We start from the raw sequence: 16,636 nt of genomic DNA, 5'->3' as shown, positions 1-16,636 counted from the left end.
TCAAGGTTTCCTTTTTGCCCCAATTTAAAATCATCACCAGCCAGTCAGACGCCTGCCAAAACAATCAGTAACAGCATCTCTTCCCCAAAACCCGAATACAGGGACTGCTCAGAGAGCAGGACAAGCCTTTAGAAAATAGGACAGACGGCATTACAACTCCAAGCAAAGTAACTCCTTGTATCATTAGCTATTGAACCGCGGCTTGATGTGGGGATCAGTGTAAAGCTTATTAGTCTTTAGACAGTTGGCAGCAACAGCCACTGCAGCAACCGCTCGGGAGCAGAAGGAACTCATTCAGTTTGGTTGTTTTTCAGGTCATGTTAAGTCAAAATGTTTCTGTACGCACTCCAGTCCCCAGCTTAACCTTTCTCAGCCTCTCTGAGCGCAACTGCGCTTACCAACGGCTTCGACTCACACACTTCTCTGATAAAGAGGGCTCCAGGAGCACGGCGCAGGTATCTAAAAAATTCCTGCCTGGTGCCATTGTGTAAGGATTTCACCCTACTTTGGAGAGCAAGGACTTGCCAAGAATACCACTGACCTCAGCCCCTACATTATGAAACAGCGCTGCCAGCTCCAGCCAGCTATGTAAAAGTACGGATTGAATTCAAATCCTGAGCCACCCGTACTCCGGGGCAATAACAAAACACACTCGCACACAGAGGGAGGAAAAAAAAAAAAAAAAAAAAAAAAAAAAAAAAAAAAAAAAAAAAAGAAAGAAAGAAAGAGAAAAAAAGAAAAAACACACCATCAAAAAAATTATACTCTAAGTTCATTTTCTTTTTACCGGAAGCAACCTCCAAAACAAACCCAGCTGGCGTTTCTCCCTCTCCTTCCCCCAAAATCAGGGAGCGGGAGGAAAGTTGTCGCGTTAATGCGCGCCCTCCCTTCCCGGGAGCCGCCGGCCGGGCACTCAGCGCCGGGAGTTCGGCTGGGCTGGCGGGGCTCAGCGCTGCCCGCGGGGCTCGGGGCTGCCCGGCCGGGGGCAGCGGCGTCCGGGACGAGGGGCGCTCACCTGGGGGCTCCGCTCCGCCGGGTTCTTCATCACCGCCTGGCGGAAGCTGTTATCCACGTAGGACGCCATCGCTCCCGGCTGCCTCCCGCCGCCGCCCGGGAGGCGCAGGGGAGGGCGGCCGCGGCCTGGCGCTGCGCGGCCGGAGCGCGGGGCGAGCGGCGAGGCGGCGGCGGCGCGCAGGCAGCGCGGGCTCAGCAGCGCCGCCTCCCGGAGCGGCTGCAGGCGGCGGCCGAGCCCCGCCGGTGGCAGCGGCGGCGGCGACAAGGGCTCGGCGCTCCCTCTCGAGCCGGCTCTACGCCTCCCGCCGGCCCGCTCCGCCGCATCCCCTCGGGCAGCAGCGTCGGCGTCGCCTCCTCCCTCCTCTTCCTCCTCCTCCCATCCGGGCTGATGGGGGGCTCCGCGCCCGCCTCGGCGACGGGGAAGTTGCCGGCTCGGGGAGGCGGAGCGGCGGGGGGCGGGCCGAGGCGGGACGGAGGAGGGAGGGAAGGAAGGAGGGAGCGGGGCGGGTCACCGGGGGTCGCGGCTGAGGGGTCCCCTCCGGCGGCGGTGCCCCAGCGTCCTCCCCCGGGAGCGCGGCCTTGGCCCGGCTTAACCACCAAAAAGAAGTCCGAGCGGCCGCCGCCATGGTCCCGAGGGACGCGCATCATCCCAGCTCCCCCCTGGTCACCGATACCGCTGATGGGCAAGCTGGACGCCAAAAAAATAAATAAATAAAATAAAGACTTGATCTGCCCAGTCTAGTGAGTTCGGGGAGGCCACCTGTTGTCACGCTTCTCCAAAGTAATCCGTATCAGCCGGCTGTCCCCTCTGTCATTGCTATGGGGTAAAAACGAGGAAGGGAGGGGTGTGAAATCGTTGATTTATCGCTGTTCTGGGGTTATCTAGCGGCGGGTGCTCCTCACGTGAACTTAAGTTTTTTAAGAATAAAGGGTCTCGCAACATGGCTGATTTTCTTTGTTTACCACGACACCGAGCACGTCTCAGCAGCAGCCTGACAAACGCGGAGCATGCGAGTATTATTAGCGTGCCATTAGCGGCAGGGTAATACTATTAATGTATTTGCTTTCACAAGTGATGTGTACCCTTCGCTGATACGGATCACGCAATGTAAATAATGTCAACACTAATAAATCTGTTTAATTCCCAGTCACTAGAAGTCACATTTCAATTCCAAGTAAGGTAGTGTCATCTTTATTTGATTTTTTCATTTGTGAAATTTCCCAGGGATAACCATCTTTTCCTTACAAAACGTACACTGCTAGTCCCAGGAGAAAATATGTTACACTTTTAGACATAAGTGGTTCTCAAAAATGCTGTGTCTTCAGACAGTAATCTACTAAACCTACTCAATTTCTAGATATGGCTCATTAACAAGGATAGCTCTTTGGGCTAATCCCACTCAGATGTGTCAGCAAAATATTTTTGCAGTAATACCAATTATTCTGGGCATATCATGGGAAAATACTAGGGAGTGCTCCACATTCTCTACATCTTGTTTATTGGTGCTTACTAGAAGTCCTTATGGGGGATTTTTAATTTTTTTCTTTTTTTTTTTTTTTTTTAGTAACATATTGGAAATGTCATGCCCTTTGCCCTAAAAAATAACAGTTTAAATATGCCTCGTGTTCATCATCCAGAGATGATAATAATTCCTTCAAATGAATCAAGCCTGCAGCTATAGAAAAGTGCCAGCTTTTCTGAAGCTCAGTTTACCAATTCAGAGTGCTGGAATTCCCTTTTTTGGGGGCATATGTATAGGAGGAGTGCCACAGGAATGTGAGGAATGCTCTCTTGGGCTTCACTCCTCAATCACTTCAGGGCACCCATTCCCTGCTGCTGCAGCCTAGCTTGCCTGACATCTTTATATCTCTACATCAAAACAGAGCTACCCACTCTATTTTAATATGCAATTATCTTTCATTTCAGACCTATTAGCTGTAACAGCACCAAGTCGAGTGTTTTGCTCTGGTTAATTTTTTGCTGTGCTGTCTGGTAGCACAATACCTGTGATTCATAGGGATGTTTCACGTCGGAGAATGGGATTTCAGGGCTCTCACTGTATTCTGATCAGTGTCACAAATCTCAATGGTTATAGATCTGTGTCAAAGGCTACGTGAAATGTTATAAATGGGAATGAATGAAGAGAATTGTACATACAGAACTATGTACAAATATACTCAACAATATCTCGATAATATTTAAGGATGTGTTGTGTTAACACCTTTTTTTGTATCTGTAAGCAACATATTTGTATAATGCAAATATTTCTGATTATTCATATCCTCCATGGCAGATACTAGCATGTCCTTTATGCTGGGCTTTTTCTCTTGCTGAAATCAGTCTAGTTATTTCTGAATAGAAAAAAAAAACATCCCAACAATAAATCAGTAAATAATCATCAAGATTCAGAGTAAGGACAGTTATTACTTGAGAAAACATGCAATTATCTCCAGAAACCCCCATTTTTCACTACAAGTATTCAACAAACCATAATTTATGGTATCAAATGTTTTTGCAACTTACATTTTCTCTTACTCTCACTCTCTTCCTGTTTTCCAGCTTCAACAAAAAATCACTATGATTTAAAATACACATGTATACCAGGACATGCCATTCATTTTGCTTATTGGTTACTCTTCAGGTTAGATAATACTCTTCAGGTGTTATCTAGTCTTACCCTAATTTACAATGGAGTGATTTTTTTTGAGGGGGTGTTTTTCTGGTCATGTTAATACATTACACAGGTTTCCTACTCATCTTGCACCAGGAGACCAAGAGTTAACTGTACACACACAGTACATATGATGTTGATATTTCAACAGTATGAAAAGCCTGCAACACAAAATATGACAACTCAGCATAATATCTTTTTGGATAGCTATAAGTAATAGCTATGTCATTTTCTAGAAGCATTTTGCATCAGAAATACAGGGTATCTCCTCTCCTGAATATGTCCATTTCTTTCAAGAGGTAATTTGAAATGGTCAGGTCAAACAGCTAAAATGCTAAGGAAACAAATTCAGCAGTTCTGGGAGCATTTTGTTCATTTGCTAAACATCATTTTTAAGAAGATACACTTCTAAAAGCTTGCACTTGGCTTAGCCACATGGATTTCAATTCATTACACCTGTAGTTAGTCACCCACAGTTAAATGCTTGGTTTGCTTGGGATGCACGAGTCTGTCTTGGTAAAAAATAAAACATTGCCACTTTGAGGGAGTTGAGCAAGTTATGTACAGTCTATATGGTTATAAGCCCAGGGATGCTCCTTTCTCCCATTTTTTGGGTAGGTACTCGTTTCCATCTACCTCCTGGAGATGGCATGGCAGCTGCAGCAGATTCATGCAGTTAAACTCCAGCCCTCAGGATTGCCCCTCTCCTTCCCAGATCTCTCCTGGCATCTTCTTGGCAACCATAAAAAGATACTTCCATAACTATTCATGGAGGTAGAGAGTTATAGGGGAACAGAGGTATTGGCCTGGTGAAACCCTCCAGAGCTGCCCTTGACAACAGCAGCCATCCCCTCTGGACTGGGCAGAAGCCAATTTTGTTGGGTTTTAAGTCAAAGATTAATTATTTTATGTACAAGTAAGACCACTACCAAGGGGAGATGATCTTATCCTTCAAATAAGATTAGCCTCTATGCTCCCTCTTTAGGGTGGCACCATTTCCAAGAATGACTGTCACCTTTTGGGATTTATGCATGGCTGGGATTACTACCACTCGCAATTCCAGTTTTTAGTACCTTTTGCATTATGATGAAGGGCACGTGAGTTTGCTTGTTTGCATGTTTGTTTGTCTGTTTGTTTGGGTGGTTTTGTCTGTTAATTTTTTACATAACATCCTCTGTCATTGTGGATATTTGTCATACAGTAATCACTTATGTATGGGCATAATATGGAACAACCACTCTGCACCTCTGATAGACAGAAAGCTAACACAGACCATAGTAAAATAATCCTTGAATGTTTACTGCAGGTTTTATGATCCTTTACTCATATGAAATTCTGAAGGTTACAGAAGAGAACCTGGCCTGTACCATAAAGGAAAATCATTCTTTGTTTTTTTCTTGAAGGAAAAACTGAAGAATTTTTGACTACCATAATGCATTTCACATATTTATTCAGAATTTGTGACTATTTGCATAGCTACATTTGGGAATATTTATCATTAAACTACTGCTGTAGCTGCAGATGTATGCAAACCAGCTTTAATTAGTTAGATTAATACCAGAGAAACAGCAGAGAAACTGTCCAAGTATTTACATGATCTTGGAGAGGAATTCACAGTCCACACAGTGTTCCCTTTAGCTGTGCTGATAAAGGTGCCCAAACAAAAGGAAAGGTGGCTGTACTGCAGCAGCACCCAGGAGGCCTGTGCTGCGCACTGTGTGAGCACTGAACAAATCAGCAGCAACTCTCGAAGGTCAAGCATGTGTTTCTGAAGCTCTGGAACATCTACACAAACCTCCTCTGTGCTTGTGACCATGGTACAGGTCTGCTCCTCATCGCTCAGAGTAAAAGTGGTGATGGGAGGTCTTCTGTCCTGGTACCCCTGCTGGGAAGGTGTGCTCCAGATCTCATGTCAACATCTGCCCCAGCTTCTCCTTCTGTGAAAAGAGACACAAAACTGGCAGCTAACCTTCTTAGGTGTTCTGAGATATAAAGAAGCACAGCAAAGTGCTGTTTCTAGTAACAGTAGCAGCAGCATTTCGAGTTGTTTATTTAAACAGAAAATGAAGCACAGAGAGAAGCAGTGAGATTGCATCTTTTGCACGTGAGGATGTGGGGTGGAAGAGGTCGGTTCCATGGGACGGTGCAAAGCACACAGCAGTAAGCCAGTGCTTCAGTCCTGGTGTGCTCTGCGACAGGCTGCCAGCATGGAGAGGTGCTCTGTGTGAGTCTCAAATTGCACCTGCTACACAGTGGCAAAAGTATCAGAGACTAAAGCCAGTGTTGTTTTAGATAGATGACACTTTCTGAATAATGTATAGGTTAAAAAATGCACTCCGTTCCTTTCCAAATAGTCATCCATCAACTAACATAGGCAGGATGTACATAGGAACCATTTCAGCTGCTGAATGTATATCATAACAGCTTCATGATCTATATATTTGGTGTCACATATATTTCAAATAATGTATTTCAGTAAACAACATCTCAAAAAAGGAAAAAATATTTCCTTCTTACTCATTGCCTTTGAAATTTAAATTACTGAACAAATTAAAACCCAAACTTACATTTCATTATTTTACACTAGGCCAATATATTTCCTAAGAGAAAGCACAAGCTTACTTTTTCTGAAATAACTATAATTGCATTATTTAAAATATTCTTTTGAAGCTTCTACAACCCAAATATTACATGATTGTGCGAAAGTATCAAAAATAGAAATTGTCTGAAAGTCAAATATAGATGGGATTACTATTTATTCAAAGCTGGTCAAGTCTTTAAAATAATTTCATTCATACATATTAACAATAGATAGCCAGATGATCATTATTACCCAGCAATACTGCTTTTCATAAAACACTCGATGATAAAGTTACCTAATAGATCATGCAGAATGATAAATAAAACATGTAAAGCTCTGCTACGAAAATGAAAAACACAGGAACTTTATTCCTGCACCAGGGTATAAAATATTTATATGAGAAAAAAAATGTTGTTAACATTGTTATTAAGACCTTTTTCTCTCAGTGCTCTGTTTTCAGTACTAGGGTTCTATACTAATTGCCTAATTTTCACTGGCTGCCATCAGAAACTTTTTCATTTTTCTAAAGTCAGATGTTAAGTTATATGTTATATGTTATATGTTATACGTTATACGTTATATGTTATACGTTATACGTTATATGTTTTTGAAGCATTTGTCTTCTGCTTGTACTGTTTAAAAAATATGAATATATTTATAACTTATGGCATTACTGGAGGGCATTATTCTACAAATTAATTTTACAGCTGGTAGCATTTTTCCATAATGAATTATTGATTAATTATTCCAGATATTGCCCATCTTCACTCCAGCACCAAGCACTTACTGCACTGCTTAGTCAGCCCATGCTAGAGCTGTTCCTTGGACTGAGTCCCCAAATGCCACATTCCTGTCAGTTTTCACCTCTTTACTCTTGTCACCATCTTCCACAGAAATCATCCACGCTCCTCCCTGCTTAACACACTGTGGTGAATCACAAACACGTTCCAACATAATATTGCCAGCACTTATTAGAAGGGCATTTGCATTTACATTGCTTCCTAACAACCTTTATGAATTATTGCTTTGCCTTGAAATTAATAGTCATTGTGGATAATGTTTATGTGGCTCAGCCTCTTCATCCTTCAGTCACCATTTAGATCTGTTCAAAGCATATGGGGATGTGTGGGTGTGTACTTAAGTGAATGTTTCTCTGCTGTGCATACATATCCTGGCAAAGCATATTCACACCTATATCATACTGTGACAAGTACTAGGTACCAATTTAAATGGATAGAATCAGCTTTAAGTTCAGTGAGTTCTATAAAAGTTGGTATTTTTGTTACTTACAAATTAGCAATACCATACTCCATCAATTTGTGTTCCATCCATTCTTCCAGGAAGAAACCATCCAGTAACTGGAATAAAAGAGTTTTAAAATCCAGTTTTAGCCTGTCCAAAGAAAGCATGTTCCAGGTAATGGACACTGAGTTAAGCTATGTTCCAGGTAATGGACACTAAGTTAAGCTTAGGTGATCTAAGCTTGACGTGAAATTGTTTTGATAATTCTGGACAGGTTAATGACAATTTGCTTGGCCTTGTGTGTGCAGAGCTTCTCACTGAACCTGTATTCAAAGAATATTCTTAATGGGCAGATCATAAAAAAACTACACACTTCAGGTTCAAAACACTCTTATGTCCAAATGCGTTTCATACATTCTACAGTGTCTGTTAAAGTCAGCAGTGAAAATTAAGACTTTCTATTCCTTTCCTTTTGTAATGAACTTAATACAAAGAGATCCCTATTTCCACTGTAACCTTCAGCTTCTGTACAAATGCATAATGATAAATTCAAGGATAAAATTCAGCTGTCCTCCAGTAACACAAGAAATCCTCCAGTAACACAAAAACAGAGACGTGAAGGACCAGACAGAAACAAGCAGTACTGCACTTTTAAGCAGTCACTAGCTCTGAGGTAGAAGTTTACGCAATGTATTCCTTGTGTTTCTTGGATCTAAGACAGACAGCAACAACTTATCACTTTCCCTCAGGGTTTTTATGTTAATTTTGTTATTTGTTTCATTTATGTAACAGATACTCATAATACTCCTTAAACATTCAGCAGCTAGCTGTGATAAACACTATCTTCCTACTCTTGCAACAACTGATTTGTGCTGAGAACATGCACCATTGCCTTCTCGTGCAGAAGAACACGGGAACACACTGCCTGTTTCACTTTTCCTTTCTAGAAAAAAAATTAAAAGAAGAAGATAAAGCTTGTGTCTTTATTGCTGTGCTTTGCAGGGCAAGTAGCAGAGGGAAGTTGCAGATGAAGATCTGTAGCCAACCACGTATATCTTGTAAATAAGTTTTCTAGGTCAGGAAGAGAAACTGACATGTGGGAAGTAATTGGACAGAAAGAGGTAGTTGAGATTAACGCTTTGTGGCAAATAGATGACTTTCTGGAAGATGTAACTTTTGAAAAGTACAGGAACTCTCAAAGATTTTGTTGGAGGAAGATATTTGCCCAGAATTTTCCTTTTCTTTTTTTTTTTTTAAATACTTTTAGTAGCCACTTACAAGACTACTGACATGTGCTGGCTCCTGACTGGCATGACGAGAGCCCTGTGCACTGCCACTGTGGCCACACTCCTGCTATCCATAATTAAATTTTATCTCTCTTCCTTCACCCGAAGCTAGCTGGAATGGAGACAGTCCTGTGTATTTAGTCTTTGGGATAAGGAAGTCTTGAAATACTTCACAAGTACCCTCCTGCAAATAAACTGGAGGGTGGAGATTGGCATCCACACGCTCTAGCTTGTGCGTGAGCAGCATTCACACGAGGAAGCAGATTCTTGGGTGGGAGAAGAGCTGGGCTGGATCATTCTCCTTTTCAGTGTACCTTTGTTTTACAGCCCAGGTCCTCGTCTCATCAAAGCCCCTCTCTTCCAATGAGACCAACAAAATCCTGCTAGTTTAAAACAGCTCAGCACCTTCTCCACGTCTTTAATCCCTGCTGGGCTTTTAGGGAGTTCTCACAGTGCTGCAGCAGAGGATGGTCTCCAGCTAAGAAAAACAATGCGCCGCTTGGAGCCCCCAGAGAGAGCCACCTCTCCAAGGTGTGCTCAGCTGTGCCCTGGGAAGAGCTGCATGACAAACAACACAACAATCCTGCCCCTGTTTGCCCAGTGGCGACATCTGTGCCTCGTTAGCGACGCACGAACTGCTCAAACAGCTCTTCTCTCAGGTGGAAGGGAGCTGTGCAACTTCATTCCGTTGATGTGAGTAGCTAACAATGTTGCCTGGAGCCTTTGCATTACTACTGCATTCAGGTATGAGCTTAGATTCCTCTTGCTAGGGAGCAGAGGAGTTGAAGCACAGGAGAAAATTTCAGCTTTAATTAATCTGTCTGGGTCCCTTGTGTTACAAAAATATTCTCAATGTTCCAGAAGTCAAGCATTTACCTGGATATTTTGTTTATTTTCAAAGAGAATTTCTGAGGTTTTATTTGAAGTACCTGTAATCTTTAACCCACACTCATCACTAACACACTCCCAGTGAGGGTCCCTCTCACCTTATATGTAAATCTCTGACCCTGATAGTGGGTTGTTACTGCTGGTAAATATAAATACAATTGATTAAAACCACATATAGCAGACCTTTAAAGTGCAAAGAGGAGCCTTTCAAGCAAAAATATAATTTTTTTTAAACCATCAATAATGCTACAGCTATTCAGTTCATTTGAATGTGGAGACCAATACTGAAGTTAGGGGAAGTATTTTCCTACTGTGGTTAGATCTTAAAAGATTTGTGCACCCCAGAATTAAGTTGCACTTCACTTTGTGGGAGCCTCAAACCTGAAGGTTCCAAGGCTAATCTTGTGAAAAATAAGAAAGGAATTTATAGGTGGATGAAGATGTGATGGCATTTGAGAAAAACTGGACTAGAGTGGCCTGAACCCATTCTGCAGTGCTTGCAGATCTTTGTTTCAGTAAATTTTAAAGAGAAATAAAAGTACTGAAGATATCCAAAGCAATGCATAGCTTTGAGCTATTCACTAAAATACCTCACAGTATGAGCACATATATGTCTTTTTTACTATACAGGTAAATCATGGCCCTGAAAAAGCATCTCTTAATTGCAACCCAAATGATTAAAGTTAAATCATAAGGCATCTCCATCTTCTAGCAGGCATTTGCAACTCTTTTGAAAGCAACTGAAAAGACTTAATTGGCCTAGATGCACTCACTTGCACAATTATAAAGTGAAATCAGGTAGCTGGCATTAAAGGCTAAGGATGTAGGAACCATAAAAATGTGATAACTTGTTCCACTTGTAATTTCCCTTAAGAAAAATTTCACTAATTTATGTGCCCATCATTTCCCTGAATTTACCTGAAACACTGCATAGTAGTCATAAAACCAGAAAATTATTCACTTTTCCCTTTTCTCCAGAGTACTTTATGGGGCCAGATACCTTTCTCAGGGAAACAAGAGGGAGATAAGTTGGAATATCAAAGTATTCTGGGGTAAAAAAAAAAAAAAGAAACTTTTTTTGGGGCTAAGAAAGCATGACTAGTTTATACCATTCCAACCCTTCTCCCCACTATAGCAGCACCAACCATGCTGTCCTACATGACACACCAGAGAGTTCAGCCACACTCAGCATCTTTCCTGAGATGCTGCAGAGTCCTTCATTCTATTGACACAGCTATGCAAGCATTCACTCTGTGAAAAAAAAAAACAATAATCTGAAAGAAAGTAATGCTTCCCAAAAAATAGGGAAGAGGGAACAGAATTAGAATATACACTTGCTTTAGCCTATCAAGCTTTACCCTCTGCAGGGCTTGGGCTAGCCAGGCTATTTGCAGCCTGTTTATCCAGAAAGCATAAGGTGGGTGTATGTCTGTGGGGCAAACCCCTGTGCCTGTGGGCTCCCCCAGACAGCCCCTGCTGGTTTATGCAGAGGAGCCTCACCATCTCACAGCCCTATGGACTGCTCCTCATGGCACCAGGCTGGCTGCTGTTTCCCAAGACAATATTCCAGGTACCTCTGCAGGCCCTCAGGCCCACTGAGGCTACAAAGACCTTAAATGATGATTATCAGAGCCTTCAAGGTCTTGACCACCTAGTTTAGAAACCACATCCCAGAGTGGCCCTGGCCAGTTTACATGCGCTGGTCAACACTGGGAACTTCCACTGGCTTGTCTGTGCAAGGTAAAGCATGTCAGCACACTCATGCCAGTAGAAGCTCAGTGAAAATACATAATTATAAAGATATCTTTTACTGCTACAGCTTATTTCAGCCTCCTCACTAAGATGAGGTACAATATTACAAGAACTTTCTGTGGAAAGGAGTTCATACTGGGACTGTTCAGGTTACTGGAGCTGTTTTAATTATAATCATGCAGTCAAAGCAGAGGAAAAAAATAATCCTGCACTGTCCTTTCAACTGAGAAGGCATTTTTCATCATTCTTCCTATAATCATTTCCCTCTGTTTTGAAGTATGGTTTGAGGCAAGTGCTCCAAATCTTCTATCAAATTTGAGTCTCTTTGACGATCCCTGTAGGCTCCAGTTCTGCTGTATTAATTGAAGCTTAGTGCAGTAGCATATTTGGCCTCATAAATTTTAGAAATGCTGCATTTTTATCTAGTAGTACTATAACCTGAGATACAATTTAATTTTTGATGTCACTAATCGCTTCTTTCATGGGTGAAAACATGTTGCCATGGTGAAGTCTTTTAACTTATTATTTTCCTAGGAACACATCACAGAAGAACATTAGGAAAGTGTAAATAATTCCTTCTTTTACAATGCTCACTGTGGCATACATCTTTGAACAAGTTACTAACATGTGTCCCTCCTTGTTATAACACACATAACAAAACTCGGGCACCTACCTTGTGGGGGTGTTTTGAGGGCTGGAGCTTGTAAAGTCCTTTTGAGGATGAAAAGCATTATATGAGTATTGAGCACTAATCTCAGCCATGTGGACAAGCCGCGCACATTCGAAGTAAAAACCTTTCTAATAACATCCATCTGCATCTTGAATACAAGAAAGAAATTGTAAGACAGCCTGTCAATGATCAAGGCTTTTTCATGCAGCTCACCCTACTGTTTGGCAGCTGGCCAGCTCAGAGAGCCTACAGAGGAAAATGGCTCTGAAGGAAAAAATGTGCATGTTAAGCAGAGGACAGCTTTTGTGAAGGGTGAGAAAAAACAAGACAAATACCCTTGAATACCAAAGTGCTCTCTGGTACATGAAGGAATGAAGTGAGACAAACTGTAAGGAAGAAACCACAGTAGGAAAAGCAGGAGCCTTCTCTTCTCACTAAAGATAACTCAAGCCTGTTTGCACTAAACTGGTGAGATAAAACACATTTCCACTTCAGGACCAAGACTGGTTTGCATTAAGGATGTTACTTTGGAGAGAGGCTGGTAGAAGCCAGGGAAGAATTTATTTGGAGATGCAGCACCTAAACCAACCAAGAATGCATGTCAGCCTTCAAAACTCTATTAATGACATCATAAAGTCATTCAAAATAGTTTGTGGGGCAATGCAGCAGGATCTGAGCATGCTGAGGGGATCTGAGCCACTTCAGAGGGAGTGATTTTTCTTCAGTGGGACTTATCTCACTGGCAAAGGCACTTTAGCTCAGGGCACTGGCTCCCTTCCATTACAAGCCCCTGTGCAGAGTCATCAGCAAATTCTTTTGCCTGATATATATATATACACACACACATATATGTATCCAATGTCAGAATTAGCCCCCTTACTTCCTCTCACCAGTCATCTACAGATTCATTTCACTCAAGCTGTGCTCCAGCTGCACAGCATTGCAGTGCTGCAACAAACATATGGAGTTTCAGCCAATAGTCCTCCTTCACTTCCTACAGGCTTTTAGTCTCTCTTTTTCCTGGCAATGCTTTGTGCCCTACCTCAGATGCAGCAGCATTTAATTAAAATAAAATATGGAGGAATTAAACTAATGACAAGAAAATCTTAATCTATCATCCTACCTTTAGAGAATTTTGTGAGGAAAGATTTCCAGTCCTCCATTAAAATATTTACCTGCAAGAGATTCCTCCTCTGAGAAATCCTGATTTACATTTAGATAGCACCTTTTATTCTGACAGCTTGTCTTTACTGAAAAGTTGATTCCAGTCATGACTCCTGTGTAGCCTTTAATTCAAATTCCTGCCATATAGAAAGAACCCAAAACTAAATATTTAAGCAGCTTTTAATTCACATTACCTTGCCACAGATCAATTTAGCACAACTCATCAACTGCTAACTTGATCAATAATTAATGTGGCTGCAGGTCATCTACCTCAGAGTTCTGTTAGTCTTTGTTATGTCTTAGTGCAGGTTGCTCCATGGGAACAGGCCAGCTCTTCCACAGCTCCCTGGAGTGAAATCCATAGAGGAACTTAGTCCACTGAGAAAAGAAATAAAAAAGCCAAGAAACAAAACCAATTTTAAAAAACCCCAAATCCCACACCAAAGCAAAAGGCTTTAAATATGCTCTCAGAAATGTTCAGGCTCCAACAGATGAGCCCTGATGAATTTGCCTACTGTGGTGTATTGTGTTACTAATCCCAACATTTGATTTCCTGACCTCCCCCTCTCCACAGCAGGGATGGCAGAGGAGCACATGTCCCCATCTCTGCTGCTCTAGCACAGGGCCTGGCACCATGAGCCTGAGTCTTTGCAGCTGAAATTGAGGTGCCACACTGTGGACTGAAACAAAATTATTCACCTAGGTGGGGATATGTGTTGTTCATTTTGAAACTCTTTTAAAATAAAATGAGCAAACAAGCCTACACAGACAGAAAAATGTGCTGCCTCATATCTCCCTCCGTCTCTGAAACAGACCTCTCTAACCAGACATTATTTGTTAGGCCTGAGGAAGCCCTCATGTCCACTATGTGGCTGCCTCAAAACTGCATGTACTTCTGCAATGTGTTTTACTGACTTTGCTCTTCTTGCTGCTGCTGAAAATTTTGAAATCATGTGATTCAATCTGCAGTACAATGACACAGCAGCTGTATTTTCCCATCTTCTCTCTTTCTGTGATTTATTAGGCTTTTTCTACACAAAATACAAGCATGCCAACTAAAAGGGTGATCTTTTTACTTTGAGAATTGTGGACCACCATCAGTTGTGGAAGAAGTTTGCCTAGCATAAATACAGACAACAAAAACAAAGGTTACTCCCCTTCTTGTGCGCAAATCAGCAGCAACTTAAGCACACCTAGCAAGCATGGCATCTCTTGTGTAAGTATAACACTTCAAGTTCACCGCTATTTGCAATGGCTACCCCTTTTCATGGCTTTGTCAAGGGCTTGAGGATGAAGCTAGCCTTGGAGCCTAGCTGTGTGTGCTGTGTGCAAGGCAGCCCAGCACAGCATTGCAGTGGCAGCAGGAGGCTGTGACCAGCCCCTGGACGTGCCTGGCAGAGGCTGGGTGCACTCCCAGCCCTGCATGACAGAGTATGAAAAAATGTGGCTTGTGGGAAAGTAAAGGGGGGAGGAGTGAAAATGGGAGAGCAGACTCCCGTTTGAGAGGAAGAGGAAGAGAGACTTCCCATTTGGGAAGAGGAAGAGAGACTGAGGCAAATCATACTGGGAGCAGCTGAAGGGTCAGGAGAAGACAGCAGTAAAATGTTGATGAACGAGTAACCCTTGGTGATTCAAAGCCAGTGTCCTCCAGCTCAGCTCTTACTCAGAAGATCAGCATGTGCCAGTGGGCATGCACAGGCAGGCACTGCCAGTCAAGTGCTCTGAAAGTGCCCTGTAGGGATGTCTGGGGAAAAGAAAACTACTAAAATGACAATAAAAATGCTTCAGCACAGAAATCAGAGTTGCCACATATATTTAACTAGGGTGTAAGGAACGCTGATATTCTTGATTATTCATTAATGAGAAGTTTATTTCAGATGCAGTTGGAAATATACTGGAAATCTCTTGCTGAGCATTTTAATATTATATGTAGCATTGCATTGAAGCATTGAGGACTTCCATTGTGTCATACCAGTCCCTTTAGACTCACACACACAGAAGTGGCTTGTGCCCTAAGGTGGTTACAAGTGAAAAAAATCAGGAGACAACAGATGGAACCAGCAGCTGGAGGATTGGCAGAAATCAAGTCATCTCTGACAGGCATGCCAGACAGATTTTCGTTTGGGGCTCCTTTGTTCCATATCTTTTGCCAACACCAAAAAAAAACCAAATCTCAACAAAATTACTCGGTGAACCAGAGAAAAAGCAACTCTAGAAAAAGACCTGAGTGTCCTCAGATCAATTTCATATGCTGGAAGACCCTGAAGAGCCACAGGCCCAGGATCCACCTTTTAAGACAAGGACCCCCTAAAGCAGCAAATAGCAGCTGAAACGCTGCTCTCCTGAAAGTCAGGTTCTCTACAACTCCAGTTTCCTGAAGACAAATAATTCAATTGTCAGTGGGCAGTCCCCAGGACATTTATGAAATGCAGGGAAACAGACGTGGGCCTCCCTCTGAGCCAGCTCTCCAGGGAACTGCAGGGGCTGCCACCTTTCCACAGTGTGGGGACCAGGCTAGGCCAGCACAGGGACACTGGCAGGGGCAAGGGACTGATATGTCACCAGGGGAAGGGCAGGCAGCCACTGTGGTGATGGGCACACACCCAGTGCAGTGGGGCTGGAGCCCCCAGGCAGGAAGAGGCCACACAGGCCGCCCTGCCACCACGGAGCATCATGGGGAGACACACAGGGAGTAGGGGATGGTGCTGGGGTCTGGAGCCCTTTGCACAGCAGGGATGCTGCTCCAGCCTGGAGCAGGACTGCAGGACTGTCCCTGTGTCCCTGCAGGTGCCAGGGACATAGGGACAGAGGGACACAGGGCAATGGCAGCATCACTGTGTACATGCACTGCCAGGGTTTGAGCACTGGGGCAAACACAACAGAATGGGGATTAAAGCACAGGCAGCGCAGCAAAGAAAGATTAGGCAGTGACATGAAATGTATGTTAAATGGCACCATAGTCTTTGTTTCATGACAGTCTGATGCCTAAAAAAAAAAAAACAACATAACTTTGATGTTCTCATTTTTCATATTAAGTATCTGGGTATTTTTCAGCCATGAGGGATTATTTATTGTGTGCTAGGCACATAAAGACATGCACACCTAGGGACAGTAACATGAACTGGATGTTTTTTCAATGTGGAAGCTTTTATGCCTTGCCCAGCAGTTCTCATTCATTACTTAGAAGCATGCCCTGCACCTCCATATTCAAGAAAAAGCCCTGGCAGTGTTCAGGGAGAAAATGAGGTTCTGCTCCAGGGGCTGAATGAAAACCTCCTGCTGGGCATCAGCAAGGATTTCTCAGGCTTCCAGTTAAAGCAGCTTCAAAAGTGTTATCCTACTACATTTCCATTTGAATTTCAAATGT

At 42.9% G+C, this 16,636-nt stretch overlaps 1 protein-coding gene and 1 long non-coding RNA gene across 8 annotated transcripts in view; both read right to left on the bottom strand.

Moving 5' to 3' along the window:
• Window positions 1-1,149, bottom strand: part of RAPGEF2 (Rap guanine nucleotide exchange factor 2) — a 184,879-nt gene extending 183,730 nt beyond the window's left edge. For all 7 annotated transcript variants that reach the window (XM_074541181.1, XM_005486312.4, XM_005486314.4 and 4 more), the window contains exon 1: window positions 1,016-1,149. In XM_074541181.1, the coding sequence (XP_074397282.1) occupies window positions 1,016-1,084 (69 nt within the window). In that variant the 5' untranslated portion in view covers window positions 1,085-1,149. The remainder of the gene's footprint in view (window positions 1-1,015) is intronic.
• A 1,002-nt stretch (window positions 1,150-2,151) lies between these two features.
• On the bottom strand, window positions 2,152-16,229 carry LOC106629356 (uncharacterized). The gene is made up of 3 exons (XR_001332632.3): window positions 12,109-16,229; window positions 7,558-7,625; window positions 2,152-5,623 (listed from the first exon to the last, which is right to left on the bottom strand). It is a non-coding gene; the product is annotated as an uncharacterized LOC106629356 (long non-coding RNA).
• Between the last annotated feature and the right edge of the window lie 407 nt (window positions 16,230-16,636).

This window comes from Zonotrichia albicollis, chromosome 5 (genome assembly GCF_047830755.1).
Source record: "Zonotrichia albicollis isolate bZonAlb1 chromosome 5, bZonAlb1.hap1, whole genome shotgun sequence".
NCBI lineage: Eukaryota > Metazoa > Chordata > Aves > Passeriformes > Passerellidae > Zonotrichia > Zonotrichia albicollis.
Note: the sequence above shows the minus strand (reverse complement) of the source record. Positions and strands in the feature narration are given on the sequence as shown.